Source organism: Ailuropoda melanoleuca, chromosome 1 (assembly GCF_002007445.2).
Source record: "Ailuropoda melanoleuca isolate Jingjing chromosome 1, ASM200744v2, whole genome shotgun sequence".
NCBI lineage: Eukaryota > Metazoa > Chordata > Mammalia > Carnivora > Ursidae > Ailuropoda > Ailuropoda melanoleuca.
In genome coordinates, this window is record NC_048218.1 from 6,168,201 (window position 1) to 6,181,956 (window position 13,756).

At 37.5% G+C, this 13,756-nt stretch overlaps 1 protein-coding gene across 1 annotated transcript in view; it reads left to right on the forward strand.

The window, feature by feature from the left end:
• Positions 1–13,756, forward strand: part of BRWD1 (bromodomain and WD repeat domain containing 1) — a 112,164-nt gene that overhangs the window by 84,295 nt on the left and 14,113 nt on the right. The window contains exons 26-34 of the mRNA XM_034654200.1: positions 458–519; positions 1,013–1,168; positions 1,394–1,514; positions 2,654–2,779; positions 4,251–4,323; positions 5,249–5,287; positions 6,821–6,967; positions 7,575–7,727; positions 10,576–10,742. Of these exons, the coding sequence (XP_034510091.1) occupies positions 458–519; positions 1,013–1,168; positions 1,394–1,514; positions 2,654–2,779; positions 4,251–4,323; positions 5,249–5,287; positions 6,821–6,967; positions 7,575–7,727; positions 10,576–10,742 (1,044 nt within the window). The remainder of the gene's footprint in view (positions 1–457; positions 520–1,012; positions 1,169–1,393; positions 1,515–2,653; positions 2,780–4,250; positions 4,324–5,248; positions 5,288–6,820; positions 6,968–7,574; positions 7,728–10,575; positions 10,743–13,756) is intronic.

The window sequence follows — 13,756 nt, forward strand, 5'->3', positions numbered from 1 at the left end:
CCCCTTGCGGCAGGCTCTGCGTGCTTCCCTGGGACCATTTTTGTAGCCGCCTGATATTTCCTTGGCGTAATACTGCAGAATCCTTGTTCAGGAGCACACATTACATCATTTCCCTTGTTGATGGCAGTCTGTGCAGCTGTTCACTGGCTGTGGAATAAAGTCACATTCTGAAGTGTGGCGTTCAAGGCTCCATGGTATTGAGTTTTTTTTTCTTACACCTACCCTGTGTATAAGCCACACAGGATTTCTGGCTTTGTCTTTGAACCTGCCATACATTTTTATACTTTTTTCTCATAATACATCCTCCTAAAAAATCTCAGTATTAATATTTAAACTTTTATTGCTACAATAAAGTTTTCACATTTTCTTTTTCTTTACTTTTGTAGTGGATACCTAGTTATTAGCCACAAGTCGTTTTTTATGAGAGGCTAACTGGACTTTTCTGTTTTTATAACAGGTGGGACAATACTGAAATTGAGAAACTTAGCCCATGGGACATGGAACCAATTCCTGATAATGGTATACAATTTTTAAATAATGAAAATATTTTCTCTGTGTTTTCAGTTTGAGAAACGTTTTCAAATTATTATGGTGACTGTGAGCTTTACTAAACTCAGAGAATTAATGCGTATCTGGCTCATTAATCCTTATCCTGGGCTCCCAGCTTGATGCTGACTGCGTCTCAGTAGCGCCACTATCGTTTCTCATGCAGCGTTTCTCTCAGTTCAGGCTGGACTCATATGTGTTTATCAGCCAGGGTTTGCATTTTTGGCACCAGTGTTAGAGAAGTGATGTGTGGTCCTGATAGGAGGCACATGATACCCACTTGTTCTATTACTGAAGATGTTCACCATCATCATGTGGTTTAGCTGGTGTCTACCAGGTTTCTCCACTGTAAAGTGGCTACTTTTTCCTTTGTAGTGTCTTGTGGATGAGTTTTGACAACTTAAGTATAGTGTATATTTGTCTGGTTGATTATTTTTCTTTTTATTCTTTTTAATGGGATTCATAGTTGATCCACCTGAAGAATTAGGAGCTAGTATTTCTGTCACTTCAGATGAGCTGGAGAAACTGCTCTACAAACCGCAAGATGGTGAATGGGGTCAGAAATCGAGAGATGAAGAGTGTGAACGAATTATTAGTGGCATAGATCAACTTCTGAATCTTGGTAAGTTTTTTAGTGTGAAGTTTCATGTTCAAGTTTTCGTTTCCACAAAAGTATTTTAAAATAATAGCAAATGGTGGTTGTGTTCTTCACTACGGTTTCTATTTGCTACCTTTTGGTTGGGCCTGTAGTGTTAAATATAGCTCTATTTTTGAATCATTTGTAGAGAAATAGTCTCTTAAAAGTAATGAAGTTATTGACCAAGAGTTCTTTTGTCTGCCTCCACAGACATAGCAGCAGCTTTTGCAGGTCCAGTTGATCTGTGCACGTATCCGAAGTACTGTACCGTAGTAGCCTATCCGACTGATCTTTACACAATTCGAATGAGACTCGTTAATCGCTTTTACAGGTCAGTAGAAGCCTCCTTGAAAAATAGTTTGAAAGGGTATTTGATCGTCCTGACCAGAGCGAACGGGGGTGGTGGTTGATGGGGACAGTGGTGGTGTGGGAGCTGACTGACATTACTTTGTTTCATTCTCTTCTTTCGTTGTGGTGATTTGTGGTCTTAAGTGTAAGACACTGTTAGCTGTTTAGATGAAAAATACCATGTTTTATTCCTCATTCTTTTGTAGTCTGTTTTTCTTATGAATTATGTTAAGTAGTTAGACATCATATTTATTTTTATTTGCATGTTAACATTCCTATTTAGCAGCTCGATTTAAAGATAAAATTCAACTTGGTTAAAGATTGGCCTTTGAAAGATTAATTCCCCAGAGTCGTCAGCTTTTTATCTTTGGCTTCTAGAGTACTGATAACTATAAAATTTCCTATTCTTGGTGATTTTTTATTTAAAGTAATTTATGGTATTTTTTATAATTCATCTACTTCAAGAAATTACCAGTACAGGGGCGCCTGGGTGGCACAGCGGTTAAGCGTCTGCCTTCAGCTCAGGGCGTGATCCCAGCGTTGTGGGATCGAGCCCCACATCGGGCTCCTCTGCTATGGGCCTGCTTCTTCCTCTCCCATTCCCCCTGCTTGTGTTCCCTCTCTCGCTGGCTGTCTCTATCTCTGTCAAATAAATAAATAAAATCTTTAAAAAAAAAGAAAAAAGAAAAAGAAATTACCAGTACAAAAAACTGGTTTCTTACATCGTTTGTGTAGCCAAACCTGGGAATATGCATTTGTTCAGAAACCACTTTGCCAGGTTACTCTCACAGGATTAATGGTGTTTAACACATTTTCTTCATTGAGTCTCAGTAGCTTCAATTATATCTCTAGACAAGGTGAAAGGGAGGGTTGATCTTTTGGTTTTCTGGATGTGACTAAGTGAACTGTTAAGATTTTTGGTCTTAAATGTATTCTCTGTGGTTTAGCTTCTGATATAATTGCTTATGACTGTGATCAGTTAGATAGCATAAGAAGATTATTATTCATTGTAACTTTGGAACTTACATTTAATACATTAATATATGCTGGCTTAATTTTTTTTTTACTTGGTTTCTGTCTTTCATTTTCTATGTCCTAAATTGCCTACTTTTTATTTTGAAGGAGGCTGTCTGCACTGGTATGGGAAGTCAGATACATAGAACATAATGCCAGGACATTTAATGAACCTGAGAGTGTAATTGCAAGATCAGCTAAGAAGATAACTGACCAACTTTTAAAATTTATAAAGTAAGTCACCTCAACTATTACAGATGTTGTGGAAAAGTGACTTGGCATTTGTACCTCTTGCAACCAGCCAGTTCATAAATTTTGCTGTCTGAATTATACTCTTTTAATGTGCTGCATTAAATGACATTTCTTTACATATATATTGTGAACATAATTTCAGCAAAGGCATGAGAAATTGAACAATCCAAATTTTTCTGTTTTTTAAAACTTTAATTTTATACTATAGAGAGTTGCCCTATAAACACCCTTCGCCTGGTGTCCCCTTAGGGAAATATTTTTTGTATCTGTGGTGTTCTTGTGAAACGTTAAGAAATTCTCCTTGGTGTAATACTAATGACTGTAGTCGAGAACGCCTGTGAATTTCCTCAGTTCTTAACACCAGTGGCCTTGCTGTGTCCCAGGACCCAGTCCAGACCCCCATGGCTTTCATGCGTCTGCTGTCTGTGTGTCTGTTCATCTATTACCCGGCCTTTCCCCTCTTTCCTGACCTCATCATTTTTTCTCACCACTTATTTTGTGGAGAGTATTGAGTTTGGGTTTGTGAGATGTGTTGTCATGACTAGATTGGTTTTCATCTCTTTGGGATTGTATCCCATGAGTGTGTTTGTGTTAAGTGTGACTTTGCGCATGCTTGCTTGCACTGGGAGATCAGTTTGGATGGAAACTGACTTGGAAGATGAGATCTGAGTTTTAACCTAATCTGTTTGAGTGAACGTTCTTTGTCACTTAGAACAAATTGCTCAGCTTGTTTCCTTCAAAATTAATGAGTTTTGCTGTATGATCTTAATGCCTTTTTCTACCATAGCCATACAAACTGTTAGAAAGAATTATGTATTGGAGAACATGGTTTATAAACTGTGCCATCATTTTCACCATCAGTCTACGCACTGGGAAATAACTGGTTCTAGTCTGTCTCACTTTGCTGGCTTGAATCCACCTCTTGCCCAGATGACTTGGACTTATTTCCCCTTCTCCAGAACTTTCATTTTTTTCTACTTCAGAAAAATCACATATGCATTTTTATCTACCTTGTGCTTAGACATTCCTACTTTAGCATTCTTTCTTCTGTGTGTGCAGTGAAAATATAATTTGCTTTAATTTCCACTTTTCCCCTCTATTTTCTTTTATCTCAACCATGTTCTTGGTACTCGCTGTATGAATATTACCAGTGATGACGTGTAGGAATACTCATCTGCACATTGATCCAGTTGAGCTCATGCATATATTTTTTCTGGATTACCAGCTTAATTTTTATACATACATAGCTGGGAGGGGAAAAACTTGCTTTCAGTATTCTAGGATGGTCAGTTGTTCCCACAGAGGGTAGATTAAAAAACTGTGGTATTCCTCTGCTTGAAATTAGGCATGCATACTTGGGAAACTGTTTATATCTTAACCTGCGGTTCGAATTTTTGACAACAGTAATAACTACATCTACATACTCTTAAAAACGTGAAAAATTGTTTTTTAGGAATCAAGACTGTACAAATATCTCAGAACTTTCTAACACTTCTGAAAATGATGAGCAAAATGCCGAGGATTTGGTATGAAGTTTGTCAATTTTATAAAGATTTTTGTTAATTTCAAATGGTAACTTAAAAATATTGAGTGAAGTAGAAAATACCAATTCTCACTATATTCCAGTGAACTATGAAAACTATTTTGATAAAAATACATTTCTTAATTGTCTAGATGTTCAGTGAGGTAATTTGTTATAATCAGCAATTGATACCAGAAAAACAAAATAATGTCTATGTGAATAACATAGCTGCGGAATATGTTCTCTGCTTTTGCTAAAACCAATATCTGAGAGTTGGACTTAATTGTAATTAAAAATTCATGAACTTTACCATGTTCACAGTACCCACAAGTTCTTTACTCAAGACAGTATTGAAGTTTAAGGCAGGTATCAATGGTGTTGAATAATTTCACTTCATACAGAATCAGGTAGGAAGTTCTAGGAGTTGTAGGAAGGATATTCTTTAAAAACACTACTCATGTCAGTGGGAGTGTCAATTTCTACATAAGCCCTTATTATAATTCACTGATTTTCTTGCTAATACATCTTGGAATAAAATGGGTATATAGATATTTGATTTAGAGAATAAGAAAATGTGTAGAGTAGGAAATTCAGGAAATGTAGGAGATGGTTTCCAGGGTTTTATGGATAGAGGTAAAACACGAATTTAAAGTTGCTTATGCATGTACTGTTTAGGTCCTGCACAAAGCAACTTTTTATAGCTATCTTTTGGAATTACTGCATGTTCTTAGTGAATGTAAGGGGTTATTAAGAATGGTTGGTTTGTTGGGGTCTGGGTGCCACAAAGGTCATATGATAAGGTCTGCCTTTTGAGATTTTTGTAAGTAAGTTAAAACCCTTGTAAGACCTAATGTCTTTGATATGCTTTTAGATTATTATATTTCTAATGAGAATACTAACACTTAAGCTGCTCTGATTTTTATTCCTAGGATGATAGTGATCTTCCTAAAACATCTTCTGGAAGGAGAGTAAGTTAATCTTCCTGATTGACCTTTGTTGTTTACTTATTCTGTGTTTTAAAAGCAATCTAAGGAGGTGCCTAGGTGGTGTAGTTGGTTAAGCGTCTGACTTGTGATTTGGGCCCAGGTCATGATCTCAGTGTCATGAGATTGAGCCCTGAGTGGGGCTCTGTGCTGAGCCGTGGAGCCTGCTTTGAGATCTCTCCCTATCCCCCTACCCCATCCCCATCCTGCAATTGTATGTGTGCTGTCTCTCAAAACAACAACAAGAAACTTAACATTTTAAATGTCATCCAGATGCTGCTTAAATTTTAAGCTTTTTAGCATATTAATTTACCTAATATGCTTGCCCCAGATAACACTGAAAAAGTTAGACTTGATTATTGTCATGATTATCATTTTCATATAATTACATTTTTAAACAGACTCCCAAGTGTTTAGTATGTCTTTAGTATTTGCTATGGCTGCTATAGCAAATTACAAATCTAGTGGCTTAACCGATTTAAAAAAATGGTCTTGGGGTGCCTGGGTGGCTCAGTTGGTTAAGCATCTGCCTTTAGCTCAGGTCATGATCCCTCACCCTGGGATGGAGCCCCACATCAGGCTCCCTGCTTATTGGGGAGCCTGCTTCTCCTTGTCCCTCTGCCTGCTGCTCTCCCTGCTTGTGCTCGCTCTCTCTGTTAAGTAAATAAAATCTTAAAAAGAAAAGGTCTTATACTTCTGTAGATCAGTAGTTGGACACGGGTCTCAGTGAGCTAAAATCACAGTGTCAGCATAGCGGTGTTCCTTTCTGGAAGCTCTGGGGTAAGATTCCTCTCCTTACGTTTTCCCAGCTTGTAGAGGTTCATGCCACCTCTGTTTATCTCCAGGCCAGCAGCTGGAAGTCTCTGGCTCTGACTCTTCCGCCTCGCTCTTTGTTTTTTAAGGTTTATTTATGTGAGAGAGCACACACACAAGCAGGAGGGGCGGAGAGGGAGAGAGAAGCCCAAGCGGACTCCGTGCTGAGTGGGAAGTCCAGCGCAGGGCTCAGTCTCACAACTGAGATCATGACCTGAGCCGGAACCAAGAGTTGGGTGCTTAACCGACTGTGTCCGCCTCACTCTTAAAAGGACCTTTACGATTACACTGGGCCCATCCTGATAATCCAGCACAGTCTTCCCATGTCAGGGTCCATGCCTTTAGTCAGGTCTGCCATGGAAAGTGACAGTTAGGAGTTCTTGGATTAGGGTGTAAGTATCTCTGGGGCCATTATTTTGCCTACCAGGTTATCCCGGGTGATACCTCATATTCTGTGAAAATATTCTCTGTACTTGGGAGATAAGTGATGGGATGAACAATATTTTCAGAGTAATGGATATGATCCTGTTGGGTTTTTACAGAAAAGTGGTTTTTTTCCAAGTAGGTAGAAAATCAGAGTAGCCACATTGTTACAGTACAGAAGACAACAACTGACTTGCATTTTTACCACCATACTATGCCCTACCATGGTGTTATATATTTCCAAGACTGAAAAAACTTTTAATACTGTAAATGTGTCTTTAGGTCCGTGATTGGAAAAAGAGGAGCATCAAAGCGACCAGCTATGTTGAAAATAACTGGAAGAAACAGTGTAAGGAACTAGTGAACTTAATTTTTCAGTGTGAAGATTCTGAACCATTTAGACAACCTGTTGATTTGGTTGAATATCCAGTAAGTTGTCATTGTCTGAATGTTTGAGCCTTTCCTGTTTTGTATAGAAACTGGGGTGGAGGTATTTAAAGTAGACTTTAATGAGTAAGATGTCTTAGCTTCATGTTAACTTTGTCTCTTACCACTGTGTGGAAGAGTTGTATTACACAGTTTTTCTTGAGTCGATAGACATCCTTGTAACTTGGGCTGAGACTTAGTTAATCACTGCTACTTCATAATGGGAGGATCCTACATGGTTATTATGTTAGTAGGGCCAGCCCCAGGAAAACTGTAAATTGGATAAAAGCATCTGTATTCATTCCTCCAATATGGGAATAGAAAATGACCTTTAAAAATAAAAAAGATTATAAAGCACAGATTTACTGTAGGAAGCTTGGAAATTATATAAGAGTATAAAGAAGGAAATAAAAACTATTCCACATCCTACCAAGTATATCATTTTGGTATATTTCTTAATGTCTGGGTCTCTTTAAAAATTATGGATGATTCTTAAGATCTTCTAACCCTTTTCTCCTCTCTCATTTTGAATATTTTAGAGCTCTGATGCACTTGCATTTCTAAAAGTAGGAATCAAATCTTTGAACTAATTATTGTTTTTAAAACCTAGGACTATCGAGATATTATAGATACTCCAATGGATTTTGGAACAGTAAGGGAAACTTTAGAAGCAGGAAATTATGACAGCCCTTTGGAATTTTGCAAAGACATCCGGTTGATATTTAGCAATGCAAAAGCATATACACCAAACAAAAGATCAAAGGTAATTTTAAAAGTAGTTATCGGAGAAAAAAGTGTGTAATCTGTGTTGATGGTCATTTTCCCCTTGGCTGGTAATTGTTGGAACTTTACAGATAAGTGAGGAGAGAGACCACTGGTAAGAATAACGCTCTGCTGCTGCCCGAGTGTCTGCGGTTGGCCCCTCACAGCAATTCATGTTTACCTTTCCTGAAGTTGTATAAACAAATGGGAATTGATGGGAATGAGACTGCCGGTGAACGTGATACGTAGAATGAGAAAAACCTGTGTTTTCATTCATGTAGGACTCTTGAAAAGTGGATTAGAAATTTACTGAGAGAGGCTAGAAGAATATTATAAGTGAGCGAAGGAAGATCTGAAGTGTGGGTGGGACTCCTGATGCCATACTAGTATTTCGGATGCAAAGAGGAAGCACACGAGCCATCTGATTATTTAAGAACACTAGTAGAGAGGACATCCCTCAAGTATTATTAAAATGTTACACATTGGATAAGTTTTCAAAATTTGTTGAAGCATAATAAATGTACAAAAGGGTACATACACTCTCAGCTAATTTTCACAAACCCTTATAGCCAGTGTGTGTTGGGTAATTAAAAAAAAAACGATTTGAGAAGATCTTAAAGCACTTGCTTAATATTGTAGCACCTTGTCCATGATCAGTGACTGTCATTGCTAATTAACCATTTTGGCTTAATTTCACTTTCTCTTCATTATTTATTACCAGACTCTCTTGTGTTATTAATTCTTAATCTGAGAACTCTTTCCTTGCATTCAGTATGCAAATTTAACATCAGTTTGATATCAGTTTAGGCATCACTTGAACATCAAGTCTGACTTCTTTCCAACCTTGTGTGTTATTGTCAGTATTCATCATTACTGAGACACTTTCTTTCCAGAGAGAAAATAAATCTCATTCATGCCTTGTTCCCCTTTTATTTAAAATATGTATTTGAGGATATATCATACAACTCACCCATTTGAAGTGTACAATTTATTAGATTTTTGCATATTATGTTAGAATTTCAAAGTTGTGGTTAAACATATGTAACATAAACTTTATTATTTTAACCACTTTTAAGGGTACAGTTCATTGGCATTCTGTTCACAGTGTTGTTTAACCATCACTGCTGTTTCCAAAACTCTTTTGTCACCCAAGCAGCAACTCCCCACTCTCTCCCTCTCTCAGCCCTTGGTAATAATGTCTCCTTTCCTTTGTTGGTGTGCGTCTGCCTATTCTAGATGTTTCATGTAAGTGGAATCACACAGCATTTGTCCTTTTGTGTCGGGCTGCTTTCACTCAGCAGAACATCTGAAAGGTTGATCTGTGTTGTAATGTGTTGAGAATTTTATTCCTTTTTATGCCTGAATAATACTCCATTGCATGGGTATATGACATTTTGTTTATGTGATCATTTCCTGCTGGACAGTTGAATTGTTTCTGCTTTTTGGCTCTTATGAGTAATGCTGCCATGAATATGGATCATATCATCTGTGAAGAGATGGTTTCACTTCTAGCTTTACAATCTGAATGATTTTTATTTCTCTTTCCGTCTAATTATTCTGGTTAGAATTTAAAGTGCAGTGGTGAAAGCAGGCAATCTTGTCTCATTCCTTGTCTCGGGGAATGATTTTCTGTCTTTCACCGTTGCATATGATGGTAACGCTGGGGTTTTTTCATACATGCCCTCTTTTCATTTTGAGGAGCTAATAATTTTAGTGCCCATTTTTGTTAAATGTTTACGTTCAATTCAAATGTACTACTGAATTTTATGTAAAACCTAATGAGGAGACAGATAATATGAAAGTGATGATTCTTAAGAGAAGCAGGGGTTTCAAACTTAATATGATGAAGAAAAAAATCACTCATTAAAACTGGTGACTTATACTAGAATTCAGATTTGAAGGAAAAGAATAAATTTAAGGTATATACAAAATAGTGGAAATAATTGTCAAAGATCATTTCAGAGATTCAAAGATCAGTTCAAAGATTTTGAATTTCACATATATTGTGCATATGTATGTGTGTATATATTTATAAAGCATGTAGGAAATTCATGTATCCCACAAACATTTTTTAAAAGATTCTCTAGTGTTAGTCTCTCCACCCTTCTGGCCAGTGCATCAGAGTGATTGATATGTAGCTTTCGAACATTAGACTTTTTCATTTATTTTCCAAGAGTGATTGTGAATGAGTTGAGAGTACTTCTTGTAAATACATAGCTGTACCAAAGTTATTTACAGTAGCACTTAACATCACGCTGCTGAATTCTTTGGAAGATTTGATACTATTTAATGGTAAAACCTGTTAAGACACAGTCTTTCATATCTGTTAAAGGCCTAGGGTCTATTTTCTTCTCCTGGAGTAAGATAGCCTTTGATCTGTAATTCATATTTAGATCTAGGTGGCATCAGAGGCAGTCAAATTGCAAGTTGGAGACCAGGGTGAAAGTGCCTTTGTTTCCTCATTCCCAAGGAAACACTGCTCTTTTGCTGCCTAAATAGTAATCCTTAAACCCACCAACTTCACATCTAACTTTGGGAGAAGGGGACATTTCTTGAATTTGTACATGTGAATATGAAAATGGGAAAAGCCAAATGAGAACAATTGACATGTAGACATCAGTCCTAGATTCCAGAGAATTGCTTGATTTAAAACAACTTTCTTTTCATCTGCGAGGTATATGTTTGATGCTGTTTCACTGAAGGAAGGGGGGCAGTGGATAAAATAAGGAAAAGCTGTTGACTATAAGAGTGATAGAACAGATTGCAAGTCGCCTGTGTTACACATTTTTTTTGTGAAAGTATTTTTAAAGGTATGTTGTAGTTCTAGTTTTGCTTTTATATCCTTGCAGATTTACAGTATGACCTTGAGATTGTCTGCCTTATTTGAAGAAAAAATGAAGAAAATCTCCTCTGATTTTAAAATTGGTCAAAAATTCAATGAAAAACTTCGAAGAAGCCAGAGGTTCAAGAGACGGCAAAATTGTAACCGTGTCAATCAGGCTAACAAAAGTATCAGGTGAATTGGTTATTGCAGGCTTTGTATGCAGTTAGACAAATTTCAGGTTGTGATACTTCTTTAATTTTATTATGCTAAAATGATTAGGAATACAGTATATTCAGAATGATGTTTTTTTATGGCTTGAAAGCACTGCATATAGAGCTACTGTACAATTTGTAATTAGGTATTTAAAGCATTTGATGAAAACTACAGATTTAAAAATCTTAGGATTAAAATACTATTTTTAATAAGCTTTTTTTTTTAGTGCAGAGAGTAAAGTGGGTACTTTATATGACTGTTGAGCATTTGTGTAACAGAAATATTGTTGAAACATTATGCACATATGTACATGTGTGGATATGATGGGTGGTCTCCCACAGGCCTCTGAGGCTCTCTCCGTTTTTCCTGCTCTTCCTGTTCAGATGGGATCGTACTGACCTGCCGAGGTCACGGATTCCGGCACCAGCTCCCATCTGCTGCTGAGCCGTCTTCTCAATGTCTGTTTCGGTTATTGCGCTTTTCAGCTCCAGAATCTGTTTGGTTTTTTGTGATTTCTATGTCTTCATCTATATTCTCTGTCATCTTGCTTCCTTTTATTGTGTAAACATTATTTCATTTGGTTTTTCAAATGTGTTTATAGTAGCTGATTCAAATGTCTTTAGTTCAACATCTGAGTCCTTTCAGAGACTGTTTCTGTTGCCTTCATTTTTACCTGTATCTGGGTAAACTTCCTTGGCTCTTGGTATGTTTTGTTGGAAACAGGACATACTTAGTAAAATAACGTTGCCGTTCTGGAAATACCATCTCTTCAGATTTCTTGTTGCTGTTTGTTAACATACTGTAGAAACTCTGGATTCTGGTCCTTCTCTCTCAGTGATGGTGCTTGTTGCTGGTCTTGTTTAGTGAGTTGCCTAAACCAGTTCTGTAGTCTGTTTTTACTGGAGTGTTAAAGCCACTGAAATCTGCTTTTTAAAAATTAAAAGAAAATTTCGGGGGCTGTCTTCCTGGATGTTTTCCCTGGCTTAGCATAGCTCAGTGGTCAGAAATTTTGTGCTTAAACACTTTAAGTAATAAGCCTTTCCACCCTTTTCTGGAGAAGGTCTTTGTGTGGAGTGGGACAGACTTCACCTTCTGCTTACATTTTTTCAGGCATGAGTCTCAAGGTCAGCCAAGGACAACTACATAACAGGGCTCTCCCCAGTCTTTCTTGAGTATGTATGTGGAACCTTCTACATCCCCAGGAAGACATTGGAGCTTTTCAGAGATTCCTGTGACTCTCATTCCCTAGATCTCCTTTAGATTTTTGCCCGAACTTCTGTTGGCTCTAACCGGTGGCAGAGTTTAGGCAGCTGTGTGATTGGCCTGGCTGCATTGCCAGCAGTGAGTTTGGTGTCCTCGGGCAGAGCATGCATTGTCTGAAGTTCCCAAATCAGGCCAGCTCCCTCTGCCTCTTTCTCCTGGTCCTCAAGGCTGTGCCACGGAATTGGGGTGTGTGTGACTGGGAGGAGCCCAAAGTTAAAATGCCAAAAACTCCAGTCAAGTTTTTTTTTAGATTCAGAAGGTTTTCTTGAATAAACGCTTTTTAATTTGTTAAGGGCCTATGATTACTTTCCAGAGTTGTGAAAAGACTTTTTTGGATGATTTTGCCAGTTTTATCTTTGCTTTTTGGGTGAGAGGATTTGCCAAAGTCTTCCTTGTATCCTTGCCCCCTTGTTTAGAATAACAGAGCTGCCCTGAAACAGGTAAACACGTGTTCCTTAGGTAAATGAGTTTGTCCTGTTCAGCTGCTTTACAGCCTGTAATTCAGGGACATACATTATGAAGTACTATGTGAGTCCTCCCTGCTTTTTTTTTTTTTTGTTCTTTTTCAACTTTTAATTTTGAAATAATTTCACAATTACAGAAAAGCTGAAGAATAATTGAAAGAACTCCTTTATACTCCTTACCTGGACTCATCAGTTTTTCATAGTATGTCACATTTGCTTTATCACTGTCTTATCTTTTTGTTATGTGTTTTTCTTCTAAATATTCAAAAGGATATTTCTGACATCCTACTCCTTTACCCTTAAATACTCAGTGTGAATTTGCTAAAAAATAAGGTTCTAACCACACCTTATTGTATTTCTACCATTGACCCAATAATGTCCTTAAGGCAAATTTTTTTTCTAATCTAAACCCAAAGGAGAATCTTGCATTGCATGTAGTTACCTTCTCTGTAATTGTTGTTTAAAAAAATGTTAACTCATTTAATCATCTCACAATCCTATTTTCAAATTTTTTTTTTTTAAGTAATCCCTACGCCCAGTGTGGGGTTTGAATTCACAACCCTGAGATCAAAAGTCACAGGCTCCACCAACTGAGCCGGCCAGGCGCCCCTCTTTAGTTTCAATCAAGAATTTTATTTTCAATCTTTGTCTTTTTTTTTTTTTGTTAAGATTTATTTATTTATTTGACAGAGATAGAGACAGCCAGCAAGAGAGGGAACACAAGCAGGGGGAGTGGGAGAGGAAGAAGCAGGCTCATAGCAGAGGAGCCTGATGTGGGGCTCAATCCCACAACGCCGGGATCACGCCCTGAGCCGAAGGCAGATGCTTAACCGCTGTGCCACCCAGGCGCCCCCAATCTTTGTCTTCTTAATTGACAGTTTTGGAGAGTATGGGTCATTTGTTTTATAAAATGAATCTCAGTTTGGGTTTTTCTGTTACCGTATGAGTTTAATTTTTTCATTTAATTATTTTAAAAAACTCTTTCTCTTTGAAAAATGAAGAGTCCAACTGTTCAGAAAGACATAGGATAAAAAGGGAACAATCTTACATTTACCACTTTGTTTTCTGTTTAAAATGAAGTTTATGATGAATATGAGCACATAATTATTTATTTTTGTATTTATTGGTCTTCCAGTTGATAGTAAAGGAAGTTAATACTTTGATATAAGAAGCTTGAGGGGCGCCTGGGTGGCACAGCGGTTAAGTGTCCGCCTTCGGCTCAGGGCGTGATCCCGGCGTTATGGGATCGAGCCCCACATCAGGCTC